Genomic DNA, 23,823 nt, shown 5'->3' with positions numbered 1-23,823 from the left:
CCATGCTGGAGCTCTTTTTGGATTTGAGACTGCATCGCCACCCGTGCTCATCAGAGCTCCATGCTGGGCAAACAGGAAATGAAATTCAGAAGTTCACAGGGCTTTTCCTGTCTACTTGGCCAGTGCATCCGAGTTCAGATTGCTTTCCAGAGTGGTCACAGTGGTGCACTGTGGGATACCGCCTGGAGGCCAATACCGTCGATTTGCGGCCACTCTAACCCTAACCCAATATGGTAATACCAATTTTAGCGCTACTCCTCTCTTTGGGGAGGAGTACAGAAACCGATTTAAAGAGCCCTTTATATCGATAGCCTCACTGTGTGGACGGGTACAGCGTTAAATCGGTTTAACGCTGCTAAAATCGGTTTAAATGCGTAGTGTACCCCAGGCCTAAGCATGTGGCCAGCAGCTGCCACTCTACACTCTGCCTTCAGGGCTGGGTGGCCAGATACGAGATTTCAATCCGTGATGCAGTTTTCACAGCAGCAAATTTGGTAGATTCCCTAACAATTGGGGATATTATTCTTGTTCTCAGTGCCTCTAAAAAGAGCATTTTAAAAAAAACAAATTACTTTGGGCCAAATTCAGTTCTAGTGTCACTCCAGTAAAGTCAATGAAGTTATGCCAGAAATACACTTGCCTCGTTATGTGTAATACAGAATATTAGCCCCTGATTCTGAAAGGTAATTAAGCATATCCCTAATTTTAAGTGAGCAGCACCTATGACTTCTATGGGGTGATTTAAACGTGTAAGTACTTGCTGACTCTGGGACTTTAAGACAATGATGGCAAACTACATCATGCTAAAGTTGCTCACGACTTTAACAGCATCAAAATGCTCTTACTCAACGTATGTCCTGGTATTTCATTGTATAACTCAAGTCAACAGGATTACTCATATGCTTAAAGTTAAGCATGTGCTTAAATCTTTTCTGGATTGGTGTCCATGTGAGTACATCTAGTGTCAAAATAAGTAATTTCACAACACTTAGAAAATTTACCTGTTAGCCTTAACTGAATGTACTACTGCTACTTCAAGTCATATTTTAAAAGAAACAATGAGTTTGAAGGTCTGCCCCAGATTTTAATGCAAACTTTCAAGATTAGTCAATGCACAGCAAGTTTCATGCTTATTGGAGATATCAAAAAATAGTTGGTGATTTCACAGCAAAGATAAGTGGAAGTTCAGTTGGTCGTCAATTAAAGGCTCTGTTTTCACTTCATGAGACTGATCCAAAGCCAACTGAAGTCAGTCGGAATCCTTCCACTGACTTCAATAGGAGTTGCATCTGATCTTGAGTGAAGAGGTCCCCTAAATCTGGAATCTAGGCTACCACTCCTTGATGCCACATGGCTTTCAGCACCCAGCATAGCTCTTTATTCCAGGAGCCCCCCAAATCAGCTCTAGTTTTCTACTACGTCAGTCAGACAAGAGCTCCTAGTGGAAAAGGCAATGGCAGAAGGACCCAGCACACAAGCTGTTGCAGAGTGGGACAGACCCCTCTGCATAGGTCATTTCTGCACTGCTTACGCCATGGAATCTTTACCCTCTCCAAGCAAGAAGAAAGTCCACAAGACTCATCCCTCTCCCAAGACAGATACCAGGAAGGCAGTACATTTGATATAGGAAGCACCTGAGCTAAGGGAGGGATCCAGATGGGGACCAAGTGTTCCCTCTTTTCCCTCCTGCTTATGTTCCCTGTAGCCTTCTGGCCTGTGTGTGAAGTGCCTACATTGCAGTAGGGGGTGAGTGGCCAACCCTATTCCTCCCCACGCTCCAAGTGGTTAGGGACTCCGGAGCAGGTAAGAGAGCTTACTCCTTTTCTCACAGTGTCTCCTTTAGGCAGATTACACCCACTTTCCCCCCCAAGGATGAGGGAATTAGAGGTCTTTCCTCACAGTAGCCCTGTCCCTTTATATTTGGCAAGGTCTCTCTCCATGGAGTTGCTAGCTCCATCTTCAAGGTTAACTAGTTTCCTTAGCGATCAGGTCATTCAATTACCATCCTTTTGCCCACCTCTGTCAAAGAAACTCCTTACTTAAGTGTAATCCGGGCATTACATTCTTCCTACATAAAACCTGGAAATTTTGTAAATCAGACTTACTATCTGTACTGTTCAAAATGTACAAAAAGAAGGGAAAGGACTCGCATGAAAGAATTACTTAATAGTAGAGATATATGCCTTGTGTGTCAAAGCACATATCCTTAGTGAGCTGGACACATCTTGGACAGAAAGGTAGAAACCTGGCAATCATTCCTCACTGTCATAGGACATTACAGAACTGATGTCTGCAGATATAACTTTTGGGTGCATGTTCTGAGATCCAAGACCACATCTCCTACTTCTCTCTCAGGAAGAATGTCCAGGGTTATCAGAGGGTATGATACAACCTGTGTTGTGTCTAATTTGTTGAGCTTCTTGCAGGAAACGAAGATATTCATCCTGTCTAGTCAATTGCCATTCTCTGGAGGAACCCACCAACACAGAAATCACTTCACTACTCTGTATACAGCTGGTTTATCTAATAATGTATTTCAGAGTTCTCAGTTTTGAATTAGTGACTGAGCATAAGGAAGCTCTGACTAGAGCAAAATGAGTCAGGACTGCTGGAAGGGTAGCTATAATGGTAATAAAAATAAATTAGCAGTTAGCCAGTTGACACTTGCAAATAGTCTTTAAAATAATTCAAATTGTAAATAACTTCCCATTTTCACATATCTAAAATGCTGTTAAATAATAAACTCATGCAAGTCGTAGGAAAATATGCCTCTTATGCCACAAGAATTAGAATGTTTCACAGAAACCCCACAAAAAACATGCTGCCCTAGGGGATCCTGGAAACCCCCACAAACATCACCAAATGGTTCCAATGCTCAGCGGTTTTAATATTTGTATTAAGGATGGGAACTCACATTGCCAGATTTTAAACCCAGTCAAACATTGTTAGCTCACCACAGAATGGAGCAGCTAAAATTTCAAGCACTTCTCCCTTTCTGCTCACTCAAATCCCAAAATGCAGATCTGTCTTTTACAGTAGATGCAACACGTAAAATGAACCACGGGGTAAGTGTAAGGTAAGCGCTTACCAAAAATAGCAAGATTTCAGAGTGTATATTGCTATCTTTGTAGCTGAATAGTTAAGCCACTGAACTATCTGTTGATTGTCAAGAAAATGGGACACACAGAATAAAAGGTTTTTCCTTTGAAAATAACCTTTTCAGGGACGTGGTGATTCTTACTTCTTGCAAATTTGCAACAAAAACCAAAAAAAGTTGCCTCTAGAAAAATCTTTGCTCAAAAATCTGCATACATAATACAAATGTCAAGTAGGATGCACTTGAGAGTATGCTATACAGAAATTACATTCAATTGTTTTTAGTAAGACATTTTAAAGCTTAAACTAAACCATCTTGTTTACAGCGCTATAATTATCCATCACCATATATTTTTTGTCTGTAGTGGCTATATGAAGTTCTCTCTCCTAGGCCACCATCTGGTAAAGATTTACAACAGATTAAGGGCAAGGGTTCAGCTCAGGGTGCTGTACAGGATTGCCTGTTTTAACTCCCTGCAGATTTGAACAACTTGCTGGTACTTTATGGTTCGCATGTCCAAGGTGTACTGGAGTGACACCTTAAAACATTTAAAGAGATTATTTTAACACATATGTATAACAAGGTTGTTTTACCTTAGATGTCAGATTTCCAGCTCCCTCCCTCTCCTCTCAAAATTTTTTCCAGTATATTGGAAGTAAATTGAGAATAGGACAGAATTCTGCTTTCATACTCTAACTTGTGCCTATGGCAACATGAATGCAGACAGTTGGAAGTGACACAGGAGAGCCCTACTGGTATTGGTTTTTAATTACTTCAACAACTGGCTTTTTGGCAACCACAGTATGGTCTCAGAATTCCTCCTCTGTATTTGTCATTTCTCTGCAAAGGACAGTATACGCCACATGAACTCAAACCACTAAATATACCATGGTTGCAGAAGTACCATAGGTCACAGACTGACTGAGCTCAAATGCTTAACATTTTTAAATAAGATCTGAATTATGCTGTGCCTTCTTCTCCCTCCTCCCCTACCCCCATCTCACTCAAAACACAATAGGGGCAAAGTTCCTTATGAAACCAGAGTACCATACATGGCTCCAATTGAAAAGTCAGGAGTTGTGTTTTAGTATAAGTTGTTTAATGAGGTACATAACATATAGTTTGCAGCAGTTAGCATTCTGAGAAAAACTCAAAATCAGGTGGTTTACAAGAAGCTCAGAAGATACTTTTGACAGGAAAAAAAAAAAAACTACTAAAATATAAACAAAGTTTCCAGGATTTCTGTTATGGGTTTCTGTTAATCCAATTAATCAGAGTCTGATTAAGTCTCCTGAAGTTCTATGTTGGAGAATGCTGGCTTTCTTGCTAGCCCATCCACTTTGACGAGGCCACACAAACATTGCTCCTTAAAGTCGTATGTTCTGTAAAGGAAAGCTAATAGTTATTTTTGACTCTTTGGGTTTTATCCCTTTAAAGCCTGCCATCATGCTCATTCCAAGATGGAGAAAGACGCTGTGGAATCCAAAATTCTGTTTACCCGAAGAATTGAGTTTTGCCAACCCATATTTGTCGTTGAAACACGCATCACTGCCTATTTATAGTCAGCAGATTTCTTGAACGGTGAAGAGAAATCAATGCAAATACATAGTAGCCTGACTAGTGTCTATTCCAAACACACGAAACAACAATGTATTTTAGCTGATAAGAACTGGAAGCAATTTACAAAAGGCTACATCTTAAAATTATACCTGAAAATAATTTTTGGCACTTAGGTCCCAGATTTTGGAAGAATATTTTAAATATTTGAGTTCTCAAGAGCAGATGCAGTGCAGATGATTTCTGATATTTTTCTCTATTAAGAATAGTTAACTGCTACTTTCAAAATCTATAGTTTCAGCTAAAAGGCAGAGAAGAGCATAGCGCTTATTCTTGCCTATCAAAGAGAAAGCACAAATTTTAGAAAGTTATTTCCACAATTATCAAATTCCTCATTTCATTAAATATGTTACGAATATTTCAGCATTTCTGACTTGGATCTGAATAGCTAAAAGGACTCTGACATAGGTGACAATCTTTAAAAATGGGAAAGCAAATCCTACTGAGGAAAATAGAAAGGAGCATAAACTCTGACAAGTATCATTAGGCGGCCAAAAAAGATTTTGATGAGCAACTAGCAGAAGACAAACAAAATTTTGCTATTAGTTTTTGTAAGTACATTAGAAGCAGGAAGCCGGCCAAACAGCTGGGGGGTGGGAAGGCCCACTGGATGATCGAGGTGCTAAAGGAGCACTCAAGGAAGAAAAAGCCATTCTGGAGAAGCTAAATTAATTTCTTGCTTTGGTCTTCACTGCAGGGGATGTGAGGGAGATTCCCACACCAGAGCCATTCTTTTTCGCTGACAAATCTGAGGATCTATCCCAAATTGAGGTGTCAATAGACAAAGTTTTGGAAAAAATTGATACATTTAACAGTAATAAATCACCAAGACCAGATGGTGCCTAAGAGTTCTGAAGGAACCCAAATATGAAATTGCAGAACCACTACTGTGGTATGTAACCAGTTGCTTAAAATCAGCATCTGTCTCAAATGACTGGAAGACAGCTAATGTAAGAATGGATTTTTATTTTTTTTTTTTAAAAAAAGGCTCCAGAGGTGACTCTGGTAAGACTATCTCCAGTACGAAGCCAACTGGTTGAAACTATAGTAAAGAACAGAATCAGACATATAAACACAATTTGTAGGGCAAAGAGTCAAGATGGCTTTTGTAAAGGGAAATCACGCCTCACCAATCTACTAGAATTCTTTGAAGGTCCAACAAACATGAACAAGGGCATCCAGCGGATACAGTGTACTTGGATTTCCAGAAACCCTTTGAACAAAGTCCCAAACCAAAGGCTCTTAAGCAAAATAAGCAGTAATGGGAGAAAAGGTAAAGCCGTCTCATGGATCAGTTAACTAAAGTTAAGAGACAGGAAACAAAGAGTAGGAATAAATGGCCAGCTTCAGAATGGAGAGAGGTAAATCGTGCCCAAGGATCCATACTGGGACAAGTGCTGTTCAATATATTCACAAATGATCGGGGGAAAGGAGTACAGACGCTCCCTGGCTTATGCAAGAGTTCTGTTCCGGAACCCCTTGCGCAAGTCAAATTTTGCATAAGTCGGGGAAGTATACCTGACAATTAAGCAAAAAAAAAAAAAAAAAAAACCCCAAAAAACCCAAAGAAACAACGCTTACGGAACTTTTTCCGTAAGTGCAGGCTTGCGTAAGTCAGGGTTTGTGTAACCTGAGGAGCATCTGTAAACAGGAAGGTTGCACAGTTTGCAGACAATATAAAACTATTCAGGATAGTTAAGTCCAACGCATACTGCAAAGAGTTATAAAGGGATCTCACAAAACTCAGTGACTCGTTAACAAAATAGCAGATGAAATTCACTGTTGATAAATGCAAATTAATGCACATTAGAAAACAATCCTAGCTGTACATAAATGATGGGATCCGATTTATCTGTTACCACTTAAGATAGAGGTCTTGGCATCATCATGGATAGTTCTCCAAAAATATCTTGTCAATGTACAGCAGGAATCAAAAAAGCTAACAGAACATTAGAAAAGGGATAGATGATAGAAAGTATATCTTAATGTCACTATATAGAGCCATAATATAACCACACATTGAACACTGAGTGTAATTCGGTTTGCCCCATCTCCAAAAAGATACATTAGAATTGGAAAAGGTACAGAGATGGTCAACAAAAATGAAGAGTATGGAACAGCTTCTATGTGAGGAGAGATTAAGAAGACTGGGACTGTGCAGCTTGGAAAAGAGATGACTGAGGCTGGGTATAATAGAGGTCTTTAATATCATGAATGGTGTAGAGAAAGTGAATAAGAAAGTATTATTTATCCCTTCACATAATACATGAAGCAGAGAGTCACCCAACAAAATTAACAGGCGGCAGATTTAAAACTACAAAAAGGAAGTATTACTTCCGAGAATGCAGAGTCAACCTGTAGAACTCACTGCCAGGGGATGCTGGAAAGGCAAAAAGTATAATTTGGTTCAATAAAGAATTAGATAAGTTCAGGGAGAATAGGTCCAGCATTGGCGTAACCCCTGTGTTCTGGCAGAAGCTCGGATCAGATGACAGGAGGATGAATCACTTGATAATTGCCCTGTTCTGTTCATTCCCTCTGAAGCACCTGGCACTGGCCACTGTTGGAAGACAGGATACTGGGCTAGATGTACCACAGGTCTGACCCAGTATGGCCATTCTTATGTTTAGTATTTCAAATACATCCCAGGTCAACAGTTGTCAACTCACAACCGTTTGCTGGCCTATGAGAGATGAGTGGACAGTCTCAATTCAGTTCCACACTGGCACTTTTATTAGTCACTTCTGGCTTTGACTGAACTTACAAGCAGTTTAGAAATATTTATCATGTGTAAGACACCTATATAGTAGGTAAATATCCCTATACTATATTATAGATGAAGAAAAGTGAGACTTAGAGAAAAGTAAATGACTTGCTTGAGGTCACGCAGCAAAGTCAATGTATTAACTAGGATAAGACCAATACATTTACACCACAGTGTTTCACAGGCCAATCACAGTCTAACCTCTTTTTTTAAGTGAGCCCATCAGTATAATGGGCTAATGATGCTTAAGCTACATATAGCTGTGGATAACTTTTTAAAATGTTTTGTATTTTGCCTGTGATAAACATTATCCTGGCAAGGGTTCATCTTATAAAGTTATACCTCATAGATATTTCAGTTACTGATTATATTTCTTGCTAAAAATCTAAATATCCTCTAAAGAGCACTATATTTTGGGGAACAAAAAAATCAGTATTTTAACAAAATAAGTTCACACAGGAATACAAAAAACGATCACAGATTAAGAACAAACAACGCTGTCTGCGACAGAAGCACAAGCCAATGTACGTATTGAATGTATACTCCATGCAGACAGGGGACCAGGCTGTTGGTAGAATGGTACTATATATCACCGCATGCCCAGCTAGCATGGGTATAAATAGCTGTGTAGATGATAAGGCATCACTTACGCAAGTAGAGTGCCCTACATGCTGAACCTGCAGGGTATACACCTTACACAGCACTCTACACGCTGAAGCCAGGCCTCCCACATCTACATTGCTATTTTTAACAGCGTAGTGTCTTGCTGCCTCTCCCCCCACCAGAGCCCTTCTTTGTCACAGAAAACGGCTGTGGGCACTGCCCACCCCACAAAAATGACAAAAACAAAAACAAAAGAAACTTCACAATCTACAGCCCCCAGCTGTTTTTTGTGCAGGTTAGGGATGCTCTTACCATACCAATTGGATAAGCTCCTGCAGACAAGACAAATGGAGGAACACCTAGTTTGAGTATCTCGGAGTTTAGGGGGAGAAGTATGGTGCTATCGGGATTTAAGCAGTTACACCACATCATTTCCAGCTATTGACATGCAAGTTATTTTCATGCTAGCCACAGACTTAAGGATTGTTAGCAGTCAGAAAGAAAGTCCCAGACGCCACTTTGGGAAACATCAAAAACGATTTGCTCTTATGTAAAGAAAACTGAACACCCAAACCCATAACCTGTCGGACATTTCATACGTCTCTTGTTTGTCCTATGCCAACAACATTCAATGTTATTTTCTAATTAGAATTGGATATGGAGACTTAAACTGGGTATAATTGTTGACTAGTCCCAAAAAAGGACCCCGAGAAGGCAGAATCAAACACTCAGGCCCATGCTCTTGTTCAGAAACCACACAGTTGTATTAATTGCCCAGCTATACATGTTTTGTGGTCATTAGTTAGTATCAGGATTTTACTACTCTTTTCAAAGCTATATCATAATTTCAACCACAGCACTGGAGGAGAGGATGAAGGCACAGGATCATATGGCACATTTAAAGGGTTGTGAAGCATATGCACACTTCTGTGACAATTTATAGATAGTCTTTTGCACCTGGACTGAGACAATATAAATGGAACAGTCATCTCATCAACTCTAACATAATACTCAGGGGATCTAAATTTTCTGTGGAAAGGATCCAAAGACATTTAAAGTCTAAGAACAAAACTTAGCTTTCAGATCTATACAGCTGGTTTCAACTTCAATATTATACTTTCCCAACATGCACACATCTCCTTGGATATCACTGGAATGTCTGCATAAATAAGAGAGAGACTATTAGAGTAAAGATCCACATTTTTGCCTACTCTTCGGCTGAAACCATACTAAGAAGAAATATTTATTGGGTATGCACAAACTAATCGATTACTACACAGGATTAGGATACCTGCTACTTTCCCATGCCTTGTAAACTATCGCTTAAATCAGCCTCTGTACCAGATTACTGGAGAATAGCTAATGTAACATCAATTTTTTTAAAAGGCTCCAGAGGTGCTTCCGGCAATTACAGGCCAGTAAGCCTAACCTCAGTACCAGGCAAATCGTTTTTTCCAATGTGCATTACTTTCCACTTAAGACTGAATTCATCTGCCATTTTGCTGACCCAACAAAGAAAAGAATTATATAATTTCATGGAAGATAGCCATTGATGGGCCTATTAGCCAAGATGGCCAGGGAGGCAACCTCATGCTCTGGGTGTTCCTAAGACTCTGACTGCCAAATGACCGAACTGGACAATAGGGGATGGATCACTCAACGATTGTTCTGTTCAATTCAATTCCTTCTGAAGCATCTGGCATTGGTCACACTCAGAAGATAGAATACTGGGTTAGATGAACCACTGGGATAACTCAGTAAGGCCATTCTTGTCCATTTCTAGTTAACTTAATTTTGCTCCTTGTTAGTAACTGGTTAAATTAATGAGAGAAGCAAAGAAATTAGATTAAAATTGTTACTTTTGTAGAGCTGTAACACTATTACATTGAGTGACAATAGTTTTGTGTTAAAACTTGCAAAGAGATTCTGCTTCAATGCCTTACACGTAACACCATATCAAATGCAGTTTTCGGAATCGAACAATTCATAATATCTTTCCCTTTCCACTCATCATTTGAGTAGGTTTTATCTATGCTTTGTTAGTTTACTTACAGTTGAGTCAGTGTAAGTGCTATGCAGTAATAGTAAATTCTACTAAATGTAGTTATTTTCCTTTTTTTTTTAAACAAACATTATCTAATCATTGTAATATTTGAGAGAGATACGGAAGTTTTACAGATGGGGAAAATGAGGAAGAGAGGTTACAATGCTGAGCACTGCCACTTGCAACTCCCAATGACTTGAAAATCAGGGCATAACTGTCTTGCCTAACATCACATGGGGATTGAATGACAGAGCTAGCATTGGAACTCCCAAGTTCCTAAACCCCCGCCTTGTGCTCACACTACTAGACAATAGCTCTCAGATCAATTGCACTCAAGTTCTGAGATTCAGTCACTATTTTATCCTTCCTCCTCATGGGAAGTAGAGTATTTAACGTGTCAAACCATGTTTTGCCATGAAGGCATATGTTTGACAAGTTTACTTGTCAAATGGTTTGTTCTAAATGGTGCGTATCTGGAAGGTAATGGTTGGAACTCCATAATACACTGCCTGTACCACCCTGATTAAGTACAGTGGGCCATGCCTATAATTTTGTCTTATTTTACTGAAAAACAAATGGGTGTTTCTCCTGAGCCTGCTTCTCTTAATGACTTCTCACTCTTAAGCTAGAAGAGGAAAACTTCTAAGATTAATATTTGCTGTGCACACCCTGTTGGCAAATGAATCTCAGATAATCATTTTATTGGAACTAATAACTGGTTTCCACAGGAATAAAGACAGAAGCCACTTTAAGATATTCATAGCAACCAAATGATCATATTGACCATACCCTGTACACAACAAATTCACATTTGAAGGCTCATAGCACACCAAGTGGTATAAACAAGCCGTTTCACTAGTACCATGCTACTATCATAGATTAATTTAGTTTCACTAATAAATGATTGTTTCATCTTTCAACAAGTTAGAACATAAGAATGGCCATATTGGGTCAGACCAAAGGTCCATTTAGCCCAATATCCTGTCTTCCAACAGTGGCCAATGCCAGGTGCTTCAGAGGAAATGAAAAGAACACATAATCATCAAGTGATCTATCCCCTGTTGTCCACTCCCAGTTTCTGGCAAACAGGGGCTAGGGACACCATCCCTGCCCATCCTGGCTAATAGCCATTGATAGACCTATTCTCCATGAACTTTAGTTTTTTTTTGAACCCTGTTATAGTCTTGGTCTTCAAAACATCCTCTGGTGAGAAGAAAAAACCCAAAGGCTGTTTTCTTATATCTAGTCTTAGTTGAGTGACAACAAATTGTTTGTAATTCTCCTGGAAATGCCAACATTTATTATAATGTTAAGTTGAATTACTAACAAAACATGAGATAATACCTACCATTTAAATAGAGCTTTTCAACAGCAGATATTGGAACACTTTACAAAGGAGGGTAGCACCATTATTCCAATTCTATCCACTAGGCCACATCTCCCCACAGAATATTTATGTATCATATGCTTAAGGACAAATTCTGCTCTCATTTACATCTGTGCAATTTCCAGTGAAGTCAATGGGATTTAGTGGGTAGAACTGAAAACAGACTTTAGCTCTCAATACTCACTACAGTCCTTCCAGTCAAATACCAAAATGAACAATTTTTTTAAAAAAAACTAGGACTAGTTTCTTTCCCCCACAGTAGGAACTTAATATTGCCCTTTCAAACTCAGCAACTTAAACAATTAGTGTACTGAAGCGGTGCTGCAATTCCCTGACCTAATTTTGTTAGTGTGTATAACACTTAAGACATACATTTGATCACATAACTAATTTTCCTATTATATAAATTTAGTATTTTTAAAAGTTAGATTTATGGCCATGAAACTCTCCTAGTGACCATTTATTTTCAATTATGCATTAATCTAACAGAAACCAAGGTAACATTTAAATTTTCAATAGAAGCTGAGTAAAACATTTAGAACTAGCAACTGCAGTAAGAGCGCATCCACATTTTTAGGCTACCATTTGGAGCATTGTTTTTATTACTTACACACACGTCATTCTGATATTATCTTTACTCAGACACAAACAACTTTCTCCTGTTTTCTTCACTTACAATGCAAATCATAATTACACAGGGCTTCTTAAAAATACCTAAAATTATTGGAGTATTACTATGCACCCACACAAGACAATCTAGTAAAACAGCACTTTGCCACATAAATCTTATCCATGTTTCTACAGTAACCCATTTTGCGATTTCAATTATCTTTGTCAAAAATAGCCAAGCTATGAATTATCTGTTTCCTATTGTTATTCTGATTCCCATCACCATAACATTCAATAAACATGTCAGGATTATTATTATTATTATTATTTTTAAAGATTTATACTTGATTTTTTTCTGCAAACCAATGACAGTTATCCACCTTTCCCCCCTATATCTAACTTGCTATTATCTAGAATGCAAGATCTGTAACTTCTAAGACTTTGCTTCTTTTAAAAGTAATCTTTCTCCAACATAGCATCCACAGGAAGCCAATTTATTTCATAGACTGGAAGAAGAGCTATGTGTAAACTCAAAAGCTTGTCTCTCTCATCAACAGACGTTGGTCCAATAAAAGATATTACCTCATCACCTTGTCATTCTAAACACCTGGGACTAACAGCTACACCACTGAATATTGTGCCACTGCCATTTGCCATGAGGCACAAAGTTAGCAGTAACTTCCTTATTAATTGCTTACTGTGCCTTGAAGGCATGTTATATCTGCATTGGCTGGCATTGAAACATTCAGCTTTACTTGAACATTACTGCAAGCAGATAAATGATTTAAGCACAGTAAGAATACATACACGCAATTTAAATAGTACGAGTCACAAAGGGCTAGTCTACACTGGCAACACTAAAGTGCTGCTGCAGCAGTGCTTTGACATGCTTTGCGCGGTCTCTCCCAGCACTCTGGGAAAAAGACAAACACACACCTCAACGAGGGGCATAGCTCCCAGCGCTGGGACACAGTTTACACTGGCGCTTTACAGCGCTGCAACTTGCTGTGCTCAGGGGGGTGTTTTTTCACACCCGTGAGCAAGAAAGTTGCACCGCTGTTAACCGCCAGTGTAGACAAGCCCTAAATCTTAAAACAGTATCTTTAAAGAAATCCCTCTCTAGCACTAACAAGGAAAATCAGCAGGCCATGTACTACAGGTGAACAAAGAGAAAGGTCAAAGGTGGAAGTGAGACTCTTAGCAATCTCCCCATTTCTCAACTGCTATTTGAACGGCCATGTTTTCCAGACCTTTCAATGATCAAGTACCATTATTAATTACATTTCTTCTCCGATTCATGGCTATAAAGCAACAACAAACATTGATTACATGAAGGTTCAGGGGAAAACTAGGCTAATACCCACAGCTTACATTAAGATTTAAACTCTTCTGAAGCCTCTGCCTAATTAATAGCAACAAAGCTTACAGTTAAACACTCTGGAAGAGGTTGTGTAAAAGGTATATGTGGACCTAAAAATTATCTGTGTTTTTCAACTCTAGATTGGACTAAATCCTATTCCAGTGTCTTTTTTTTTTTATAAACAGTTAAAAAGTAACCTCATAATTAATACATTAGATATGAAATAGAACAGCATATGGTAAAACAGATTATGGGATTAAACTAATTACATGATGACAACTCAGAAATCCACATCATCCTTCAGATCTAAATTTTGGGATAAGGGAGAACAAAAAAGACTTTAAAAGCAGCAGAGAATCCTGTGGCACCTTATAGACTAACAGACGTTTTGGAGCTTATGCTCCAAAAGGTCTGTTAGTCTATAAGGTGCCACAGGATTCTCTGCTGCTTTTACAGATCCAGACTAACACGGCTACCCCTCTGATAAAAAAGACTTTGAAACTAGGTTTTGAAAAATATCAAGGGGAGAGAAGAGAAGAAAAGCAAAGCACATGTTAAATAAGAACAAAGAACTTATGTTTAGGTATCTACTTACTCTCCATGGGCCTAACCTTGGAAACACCTACCACTGGGTATAGAATTAACTACTGTAAGTAGTCCCATAGGATTACAAAAATTGTAATAAACCCTATGCCTGGTAGTATTTACAGGTTTAGTCCCCATAAACTTAAAATTTGCATCCATGTTCATAGGACCAATTCCTGGAACTCTTATTCACAAGAGTAATTTCATTAAAAATCAATTGGATAATTAATATGAGAAATGGATACTTACAAGGCTTGCGGGATCCAGTACAGTATTTATGTGAACTTGTAATAACTCAGAGGCGTAGTCAGAATAAGAATTATCCTATTCTTTTAAGTTTTGGTTTCAATATAACATTACAGACCCATTCCAGTTTGTTTTGACCGCTTTCTTCCACAAGCATTGACATGGTTGTAGACTTCATATTTTTATATTGAAAGAACAAATTATAGAAGACACTATACACAGCAAAATGAACAGGAGTACATGTGGAACCTTAGAGACTAACAAATTTATTTCAGTATGAGATTTCATGAGCTACAGCTCACTTCTTATACATAGCAGTAACCAATTATGAAGTTATAGCTCCTTGTAATTATCCTGAGAAGTACAGCATTTGGACTGATGCACATACTATCTTTCTAAATCCCAATTATCTGAACTGAAAAGATTTTTAAGATATAAATGCAGGTAACATTTAAAACTAGTATGTATTTTTTGTGCACAGCTACAGCTAAAAACAGACAAAGTAATTTGGTGAAAATCTGTAAGTAAAACAAAATAAAAATGTTGCTCAGCTTTCATATACTAAAATTTCAGCCTGCTGTGAATTTTAATGCCAATTTTATACAAATACTATTGACATTCTGTTTTAACACCTGAACTAGACGGTGTAAACGTGGTAAAAAAACACAAACCAGTAATAAAAAAACAGATCCACAGCTCCAAGAGCTTACTAAAGAGTCTTTCATGGACAATCTAGAAATCTTGAACATGTATGCTTCTCTTAAGAACTTATTATTTCTTTTCCAGCTTTGGGAACCAGAGTGGTTGGGCGAGGGGACAGAGAAATAGTCCAATAAGAGAGTAAAAGCTTCAGTTTTTAAGGTTACAAAGGTAAACAAAATAAGCCACAAGTTAGATGTAGCTATACAATGCAATTGTCCTTATGACTTCAGTACAGATGCACAGATATAGAAATGCATGCTACTTTGCTACTGACATTCCTTTTGCAGAATAATCTCTAGAACAAATCTTGTAATTACATAGTAAAAAGTCAGTCTGTCAATGACCACTGAAAAGGAGAATAATTCAACTTTTATCCCAGATTAAAACCTGAGGCAAGACTTTTATACTTTTTCAGAAGCAGTGGATTCAAAGTAGAGTTGAGATGGGAACAAAATTTCAATAAAATAAACATAATAATAAAATAAAAAAACTCAAATAGCTAAAGAATAAATTTATGAGAAAAAAAATTTCACTGGCAGATTTCAATCATTGACAAACACCAGTGATTTTTTACAGATTCATAACCCCACTGCTTGCTGGTAATGAACCCATATATATCATCTATTTTTAAGTGGGGATGTCACTATTTACTATGAAAATTAATATCTTAAAAGTAGGTCATTAAAATAAGATATAATTTACATACTTACCTTGTGGAAAAGAATTTGGTTGCACTAAATAAAGGAAAGAATGGACTAGTCTAAACAAAATTCCTATTGGTCCAGGTTCATGATATGCATTTGTATCATATGTTTTCGCAGGCACAAACCCAAAATCCAAAGTTCCAGGAGGCGGTTTGTGTAAAGGCTGCACCTCTGAAACAGTACTTCCACAAAGCAACAACAGCAGTAAACAAAGTTCCACAGCCATGGCTAAAAGTATTCATAAAATATGAGGTAGAGATTTTGCTCCCCCAAAAAGTCTAGGAATCTTCAGCACATTAGAAATCTCTTCACGAGGGGTGAGATGTGTCAGCAGGAAAAAGTTGATGTCTTCAGTCCTTTGCTTAGTCTTCGATAATGTACACTGACTTCGGAATGGCGTGGAAGCTCTTCACAGAACTGAGGCAGTGCACCATTTCTGGCAAAGACAGAAAACAACTCTTTAATGAACACCTTCACTCCACAAGGATATGAAAATGTGAGATGCCTCCAATCTCATGTGGAAATATAACACAAAAAGATTATACTGGCCAGCTAAATAGGGCAGACCAGACCAATTTATTCCTGTGTGTGAAAAAACTGATCCATTATACACAGTACTTGAGGAAACCACTGATTATTCACAGTTTTGACTGAGCCTTTAAAATAAATATTATATTAAAGAGCAAATGAAATCAAAGGAACAAATATTTACTTTACTTATAATTGCAAGAGTCAGATGTATTGTATTTAGTCACAAAATAATCAGAGTGCATTTTATGAATGCTTTAACATCCAACTTTAAATGCATGGAGACAGCCACACAAGGACTGATATACATAAGCAGATGATTAATACAAAATGATATAATTTCTCTGCCCTGAGAATTCATAACTTGCCAATGTTGCAAAACTTCCCTCTCCACATCGGTTAGCAGAGGCATGTTTATTTCTTTATTCTTGTGGCATTATTTTATTAACGGAGAAGCCAGAAATTACCACCTAACAAAGAAGGATTTAAAAACTTTCAATTCATTTTATAGTGCCAGTAACATATGGTCATGGGGAAAAAAACTTCTGGCACACAACATTGTAGGGACATCAGACAGGGTATATGGACTTTAAAAATAAAATATGGATAAAAACAATCAACCTCATGCATTTTCTAATACTAAAATTTAAATAATTAAAATACTTAATTCCCTCAAACATAAAATGCCCCCCAAAAAACAAACCCCCACATATTTAGTATAACATATTTCCCTTTCAACATAGCCAATAATGTAATGTAAGTTAGTCTTCACTTTCAATTTGTAACCAAAATGAAGCTAAATCATTTTACTGATGCTGAATGTTCTAGATTCAAGAAACACCTTCTCTGCCAATTACTGTAAAATCTGCTTGCCACAGGTAGATAGGAAGCTTTCCCTATAAAGCACAAACGGGTCTCATTCACAAATTCCTGCTAATTGTAAGGCTTTCCACAGCACTCTGTCCTTGGTCTCCTTCTCTTCTCTCTCAAAAAGTAATCTCAGTCACAAACACCAATTCAACTACCATTTGTATGCTGACACTCACAAACCTACCTTTCTACTAAAGACCTGTCTTCTGTTCAAATTAAAAACTTGGTCTGTCTCTGATAGCTCTTCATGGATGTCTGTCAGCTCAAGCTCAACATGGCTAAAACAGAGCTCTTAATCCCCCACCCCACCAATCCTCCCTGCTGCCCCCTTTCTCAAATCACTGTGGGAAACATTACCAATCCTACATGTCACTCAGGCCTGCAAGCTGGGTGTCATCTTCAACTCAGACCTCTCTCTGGGTTCTCATCATTTCATATCACAATTACTTCAACCTCCTTCTCTCTGGCCTTGACAAATGGAACCATCATCCACTCATATCCATTCAAAGTGCTGCTCCAAAGTTCATTTTCCTAACCCATTGCTTTAATCACGTAACCCCTCTTTGCATCCCATCACTGGCTCCCTTTTTCTATCATTTCAAAAATCAGTTATTTGTCTCATTATTGTAGCCTATGGCCACCCTACCTATCATCTCTTATTCAGCATTGAAAAGTCGACTCCCACATGTGTTCAGCCCAGGTCAGCCTCCATCACCCACTTGTAAAAATTTTCAAACAAGCACCTTTATGCTTTCTTCCACGTTGCCCCCATGCTTGAGAGTAACTCTCCATAAACATTTACAAAACTAACTCATTATCCCCCTTCAGAACTCTCCTTTGCTGTGAGGCCTATAAAAACAGGAGAATAGTTAGGTTGCTGAGATCACTGCCTATTTTACTGGCCAATACTGTCCTATAGTTTCCTTTTAATCCCAGTCTGTCTGCTTCACCTGTTGTCTCTTGTCTTATATCTAGACGTAAACTTTTTGGGGCAGGAACAGTCTTTTTGTTTTGTGTTTGTACAGCACCTAACACAAAGGGGTTCTGGTCCATGACTGGGGCTATGATGCATTATGATAATACAAATAATAGAACATGAACCAATGAGATATGGTCGTTTTGAGTAAGTGAACTCAACTCTAATGATTCTGCTGCTGGTTGTAGCTTCCCAAAACAGTGAAATCAACAAAACTGTGGTCACTTTTACATCTTTTATTAAGAAAAGAAGAGCAGTAGTGAAAATACAAGAGTCATGTCAATTTTACTGCTGAGGAAGTCTATAAGCAAAGAGCCAATACTGTTCATTTCAAATGAAACATATGAATTTGCCTCTGTGTCACTGAGGCCTAGTTAGACAACTCCGCCAACTCAGCCCTGGGCCAGTTGGCCGGTACTGGCTATTTGGTACAACACAAGCAGAAAAACAAAAACAAAAAAGATGGCATTTCTGTTCTCCTCTGACTTCGGATGCCAAAAATGCTCTTTTTTTAAAGGCTAAATCCTTCAAGAGCATCCATCTGTAATACAAATCCAAGCACAGGACTGATCCAGACTCCTGCTGGTGTACAGGTCTCAACTGACTGCAAACTCCTTAGAGGGGCCAGTCAAGCTACTGTCTAGCACTCTACTGGAGTATCCTAGATTTCTTGCCCTTCAGAACATCAGTACACATATAAAGGACACCTGTAACACCTTATGTCAACCACTAATTTTCCCAGAATTGTGTCTGGACCCATGTGCTGGACTGAGCTTTGAGTGGAAATGAGGAATATAAGCAGCTTACTGTTCTCCTGGTCCAACAGTACTTTCCCCCAGCAGAGTTCATGACTTTCCCTATAGAGTGACCAGATGTCCCGATTTTATGGAACAGTCCAAATATTTGGGGCTTTGTTTTATATAGGCGCCTATTGGTCCCCAGCCCCATCCCGTTTTTTCACAATTGCTGTCTGGTCACCCTATTTCCCAAGCAAGAGGTGAACCACCCAGGCTGGCTCATCCTTGAAGGGTCATGAATCTGGTGAGCCTCTAGAACACCCTGGAAGAAAAGAACCATTCACTGCAGGACCAACGGTAAAATAATACAAACAATACACACGTTTTACTATCAAACAACCCCTGTCCCCCAGATCTCCATGGTGCACCAAAGTCTGATGAAGCATGAAGGCAGAAAACTACAATGGTGGTGGTGATGGATTCTCTTGCAGGAGTACACCACAGCTATGGGGAAATCTAAGAACCTTTTCCCATCCTCCATCCCCCCTGCTAAATTACACAAAGCAAGTGTTCTGAGGAGAAATCCAGTTTATCAACCTGGACAACACCAAGCTACACCACAGATCCACTACTTATTGTTGCAAAGAGCGATAAACATGCCTTGTTCAAAATATCATTCAAAAGCTAGAGGAGCTCTCTGAGACAGAAAAATCCAAAATCAGAGCCAGGAATAAAGACTATTCCTCCCTTCATGGTGTTCAGCTTCTATTTCCTCTCAGTAACTGGCCTATCTTTACTAGAAAAAGCCAGGAAAGAACAACTCTAATAATACTCTAAATATTTGAAAAACCTATGCCTTATTCAAAAAAGGCAGTCTTTCCAACTACCTTGAAGCATGACGCTCAATGCTACACATATAAAACTACACATATAAATTCAAATATTTCAATGTTTTCAAAGCAATAACTGATTGTTACAAAGCATCCATGCTATGAACCAGACAGATATATAGTCCCAAAGGATATCTTATATTTTTCCCCGAATTTGTTTACTTCATTCTTTAGTCTTCAAGATTTTCTTCATCGTGGATTGCTATCTTACCCCTTTATCTATTGCCCTATGATTAAATGTAACAAGCAGCATATATTGTAAATCGCTTAGAATGCCTCTAATTATGGAATGGTAGAAACATCATACTAACTTTAAGTGTGAAATAAAACCCAGCTTTAACAGGAGTTCAACCTCCATTTTGCACGAAAAAAATAGTATACAACTTCTGAGTGCAATTTGAATTTTCTGATAATTTTCAAGTAAATCTATTATTTAGCTTCTGAGTGCTAATCAATTAGGGTCTGATTCAATGCTTAATGAAGCCACTGGAAAGGTTCCAATTGACTTCAATTGGTGATAAATTGAGCCCTTAATTTCCAAACCTGAGAATGTTTAGTTTCACAGAATTATGCAGACAAGAGTAAAGCACTATGAAGGTGCCTTCTTGAGGGAGAAAAACAACTAGCATCACCAGTGTGACTCTGATGAAAATATTAAGTGATACAATATTATGACACTAAAAAGATTAGTAGGCTTAACAGAAGAATGCTGTTGAAAATGCAAGGTCCAAGCCCATATTTCAGGACACTAATGGCACCCTGCTATGAGGACATGAACATAAACGTTCTTCAATTCTGCAGATGCCAGTGAAATCCCCAGATGCTATCATTATAAATATAAATAAATTTAGCAACTACACTTTAGAAATAAAATAGTTTTCGCTCCCCTGGCCTCTTGGGAATCAAAAAGAAATGCCTCTAGAATTCTTATTCTCCCTCTAACAGGTGGTATTTCTTGCCATGCTATTTTTTTTTTTTTTTTATTATTATTATTATTTTTGGAAAAAGGGTAAATTCTCCTCAATACAAGTGCTCTGTAAAGCACCAGCACATTATGGGTGCTATATCAATAATAATAGTAATAATAAATAATAATAAAAATAATAAGCTTGCAGAAATGTTACCAGTCCTATGGCTCAAAAAAGCCAATGTGCATCTGAATAGGAATTGCACTCACTGAAAGACAGCTCCCCTACTCAAATCACAAGGGATCGGGGCTGTTAATGGGATCCTTCTGTTTTCCTTATCTTGCTATACAAACAAAAACTTTTTGGAAGTTTGTTGCTAGCTAACAATGCTACAGCAGATCAACAGCATTGGAAAAAGAAACCTATCCACAGAATATGCAATCAATAAAAATGCCACCAATCCCCAAGGCAAAGCTGCAAGAGCAACAAAAAAAATGCTACAAACATATGAGAGTTTATTTCTATGAAACTCTTCACCATAGCACAAGACTTTTGTATCATTAGAAACAAAACGCACATTAAGTTTTACTCTTGCACCTTGTGAGCTACACTCATGGCGATACACAGATTCTTCATATTCAGTATAAGTGTGTGGGCAGGGGAACAGAGCTGTATAGAAGATCAAGTATTTTAAAAGGAGTTTCTTAATTAATTCACATCATACCAGACATTCATTTTAATGTCCTTGTTTTTCATGAAAACCTTAAGTTCAGCTACATAAAATGTAACTGAATGGAATAATTTAGTTTATTTCTCATTGTAATTTGCACAGGTATTAGCTTTCATCTTTAAAAATACTAGATTTTGGCTTTTTTTCCCCCTGAACCCCTCCTCATACTTTTCTATGTACAGAAGTCACTACACCAGAGGTGGGTAAACTACAGCCCGTGGGCCACATCTGGACGTTCAGATGTTTTAATCTGGCCCTTGAGGTCCCACAGATTCATTAAGTGGGACAGAAAAAAAACCCAGCTTGTTTGCTCTGATAATATTTATAAAGCATGCCCTATGAGAGCACTGTAGAGCAATAATAAAAGATTATAAAAACATTAAACATTATGAAGCCATTCCATAAAAAGGAAATCTGCTGTGCTGACAGTTCAGAACTGGTGGGGTATGCTGGAAAGGTTCTAATGCAAAGGAAAATGGATTACAACAGATTGTGTAAATAATATCTCATAAATGGGACAAGACCCTCCCCCCTTCTTCCCAATTACATTTAAACAGTTGAGATTTTCTTCCTCTCCCCTCACCAGTTTAATTCTAAAAATTACATAGTATGATTTGTAGTTAAATTCTGTCTGGGTTGGAGTTACAGAACTGATTTTACAGCTTCTTTCTTAATTGCTTCCCTGGGTAGGATGCATGGAAGGAGACAGAGTCAACTCCTCTCTCCTGCCCCCCCCCCCCCGTTTCCCTTCTCCACCCCACAAAACAAACACTTCATGATTCCCTGCTGGGACCAGAATGTAATCATTCATGACCTTTCAATACAATCTGTCCTAAACTACAGTGACTAATGGTCAGTAACTCATAAGCTATCTCAACTCTTCACAGTCACCTTTGAGCACAATAAAATGTTGTAACATATACAAAGCCACAGAGGTGAGCACGGCTGGGTCTCTGCTTCAAGTCTGGACTCAAGATTTGACTGCAGATACCACAGCACAGTTTTGCTTATTACAACACACCCTCTTGAACCTGCTAGATGAAGTAGTTTCTAAAACAGCACCCTATTCATCTCCATAGTGTGGTATACTAGTTAATCTCTGGAGGTCCTCATTTTTCTCTCACAGTACTGCCCTGTGCTTGTCTCACATCCAAATCCTCACACACTTATTAGGTCTGACTCCACTTCCTTTGGAAGAGTCAATGACCCCAACATATGCTACATACCCTTCTCTGCAAAGTTCATGCAAACATACCATTAGGGGGTCAAGGAATCATCTTCATTCACTGCAGAGAACATAGGGTCCCACCACAACGCTTTCTATAATGGGAAGGATGTTTCACCCTTCTGTGTCACATGCCTCACCCCTTCATAGTGTTTTCTATAGAGGGAACCCCTCTTCCCTCAGTGCTTCCTATGGGGGGTCCTTCTGCTCCCCCCACCCCACATCTACTGTTTTCTACAGCAAGGTCCCGCTCCCTTCTCCCATGGCTGCTAGAAGGAATTCCTCTCCCGCAGGCTACAAATGGTGGCGTTAGGCATGAGTAGACCGAGCACTTGCTTAGCGGCCCAAGAGGCTCAAAGGGGTCCTGATTTAGTATTACCCCCAAAATACTGTTCACGTTATTGAACGTGGGCTTTTTTAACAAGTCATTAATATGCATTAAGTTGGCATAATTTTTGGTTTGTACAAATAGCAATCCGTATTTTAGGGGTGGGTGAGGGATCAGGCCCCACCCTAAATATCCCTGCTTAGGGCCCCCCCCACGGGCTAGCAGTGCCTCTGCTACAATGCTTTCTATGGAGGTACCGCTCCACTCTCTACAGAGGATACCTCTCTCCCACACACCCCGATGTTTTCTATACCCTCTCATAGCCCACGCCAATGGGCTCCCACACCACAGCCAGGCTTTTCCGGACCCCGACCCCGACCGGCACTGCCTGCGGACCCGCCACCCAGGGACTAGCAGCAACTCGCAGGGCAGGACCCATGCACTCTGCCCCGGGGCTGCGCGCGATGGGACCCCTCCGCGGTCTCCACCCTCCCTGCAGAGCGGCGCGCGGGGAGAGCCAGCCAGCCGAGCACTCACCCCGGCCCACAGACAGCCCGCTCCGGCTCCGGCTCCAGCAGCTCCCGGCTGGGCTTGCTGAGCCTCCCAGCCGACCGTCTCCCTGCCTGCCCCCCGCCCCCCCCCGGCAGGCACCGCCCTCTGCCGCACGCACCAATCAGCAGCTCCCCGCGCCCCACACCCAGCTCATGAATGATACAGAGTGGGGGCTGCGGGACGCTGAAGTCATGGGAGGGGGATGCGCGCCGAGTTCGCCAGCAGCATGCACAGCTCGGCCACCTATTGCTTTCTGTGCAAGCCGAGTATGGGGGGGAAAGGAGACCCCCCCGAGAGCTGCACGCCCCGAACTTTAGGCCTCCTGAATCTTCAGAGCTGGGTCCAAGTTGTGCAGGTGGTT

The 23,823-nt window shown here is 39.4% G+C and overlaps 1 protein-coding gene across 7 annotated transcripts in view; it reads right to left on the bottom strand.

Moving 5' to 3' along the window:
• The window catches only part of PROM1 (prominin 1), an 86,086-nt gene extending 62,568 nt beyond the window's left edge, over positions 1 to 23,518 (bottom strand). For 6 of the 7 annotated variants that reach the window (XM_075066565.1, XM_075066559.1, XM_075066564.1 and 3 more), the window contains exons 1-2: positions 23,448 to 23,518; positions 15,725 to 16,154 (exon numbers count right to left, since the gene is read on the bottom strand). In XM_075066565.1, coding sequence (XP_074922666.1) covers positions 15,725 to 15,944 — 220 coding nt within the window. In that variant the 5' untranslated portion in view covers positions 15,945 to 16,154; positions 23,448 to 23,518. Of the gene's footprint in view, positions 1 to 15,724; positions 16,155 to 23,223; positions 23,305 to 23,447 lie in introns of those variants that run through there. The other variant, XM_075066560.1, reaches the window with a different exon arrangement.
• Positions 23,519 to 23,823: the final 305 nt, after the last annotated feature.

The sequence above is a fragment of the Chelonoidis abingdonii genome, chromosome 5, assembly GCF_003597395.2.
Source record: "Chelonoidis abingdonii isolate Lonesome George chromosome 5, CheloAbing_2.0, whole genome shotgun sequence".
Taxonomy (NCBI): Eukaryota; Metazoa; Chordata; order Testudines; family Testudinidae; genus Chelonoidis; species Chelonoidis abingdonii.
The sequence above is the reverse complement of the archived record's forward strand: the minus strand, read 5'-3'. Positions and strand labels throughout refer to the sequence as shown.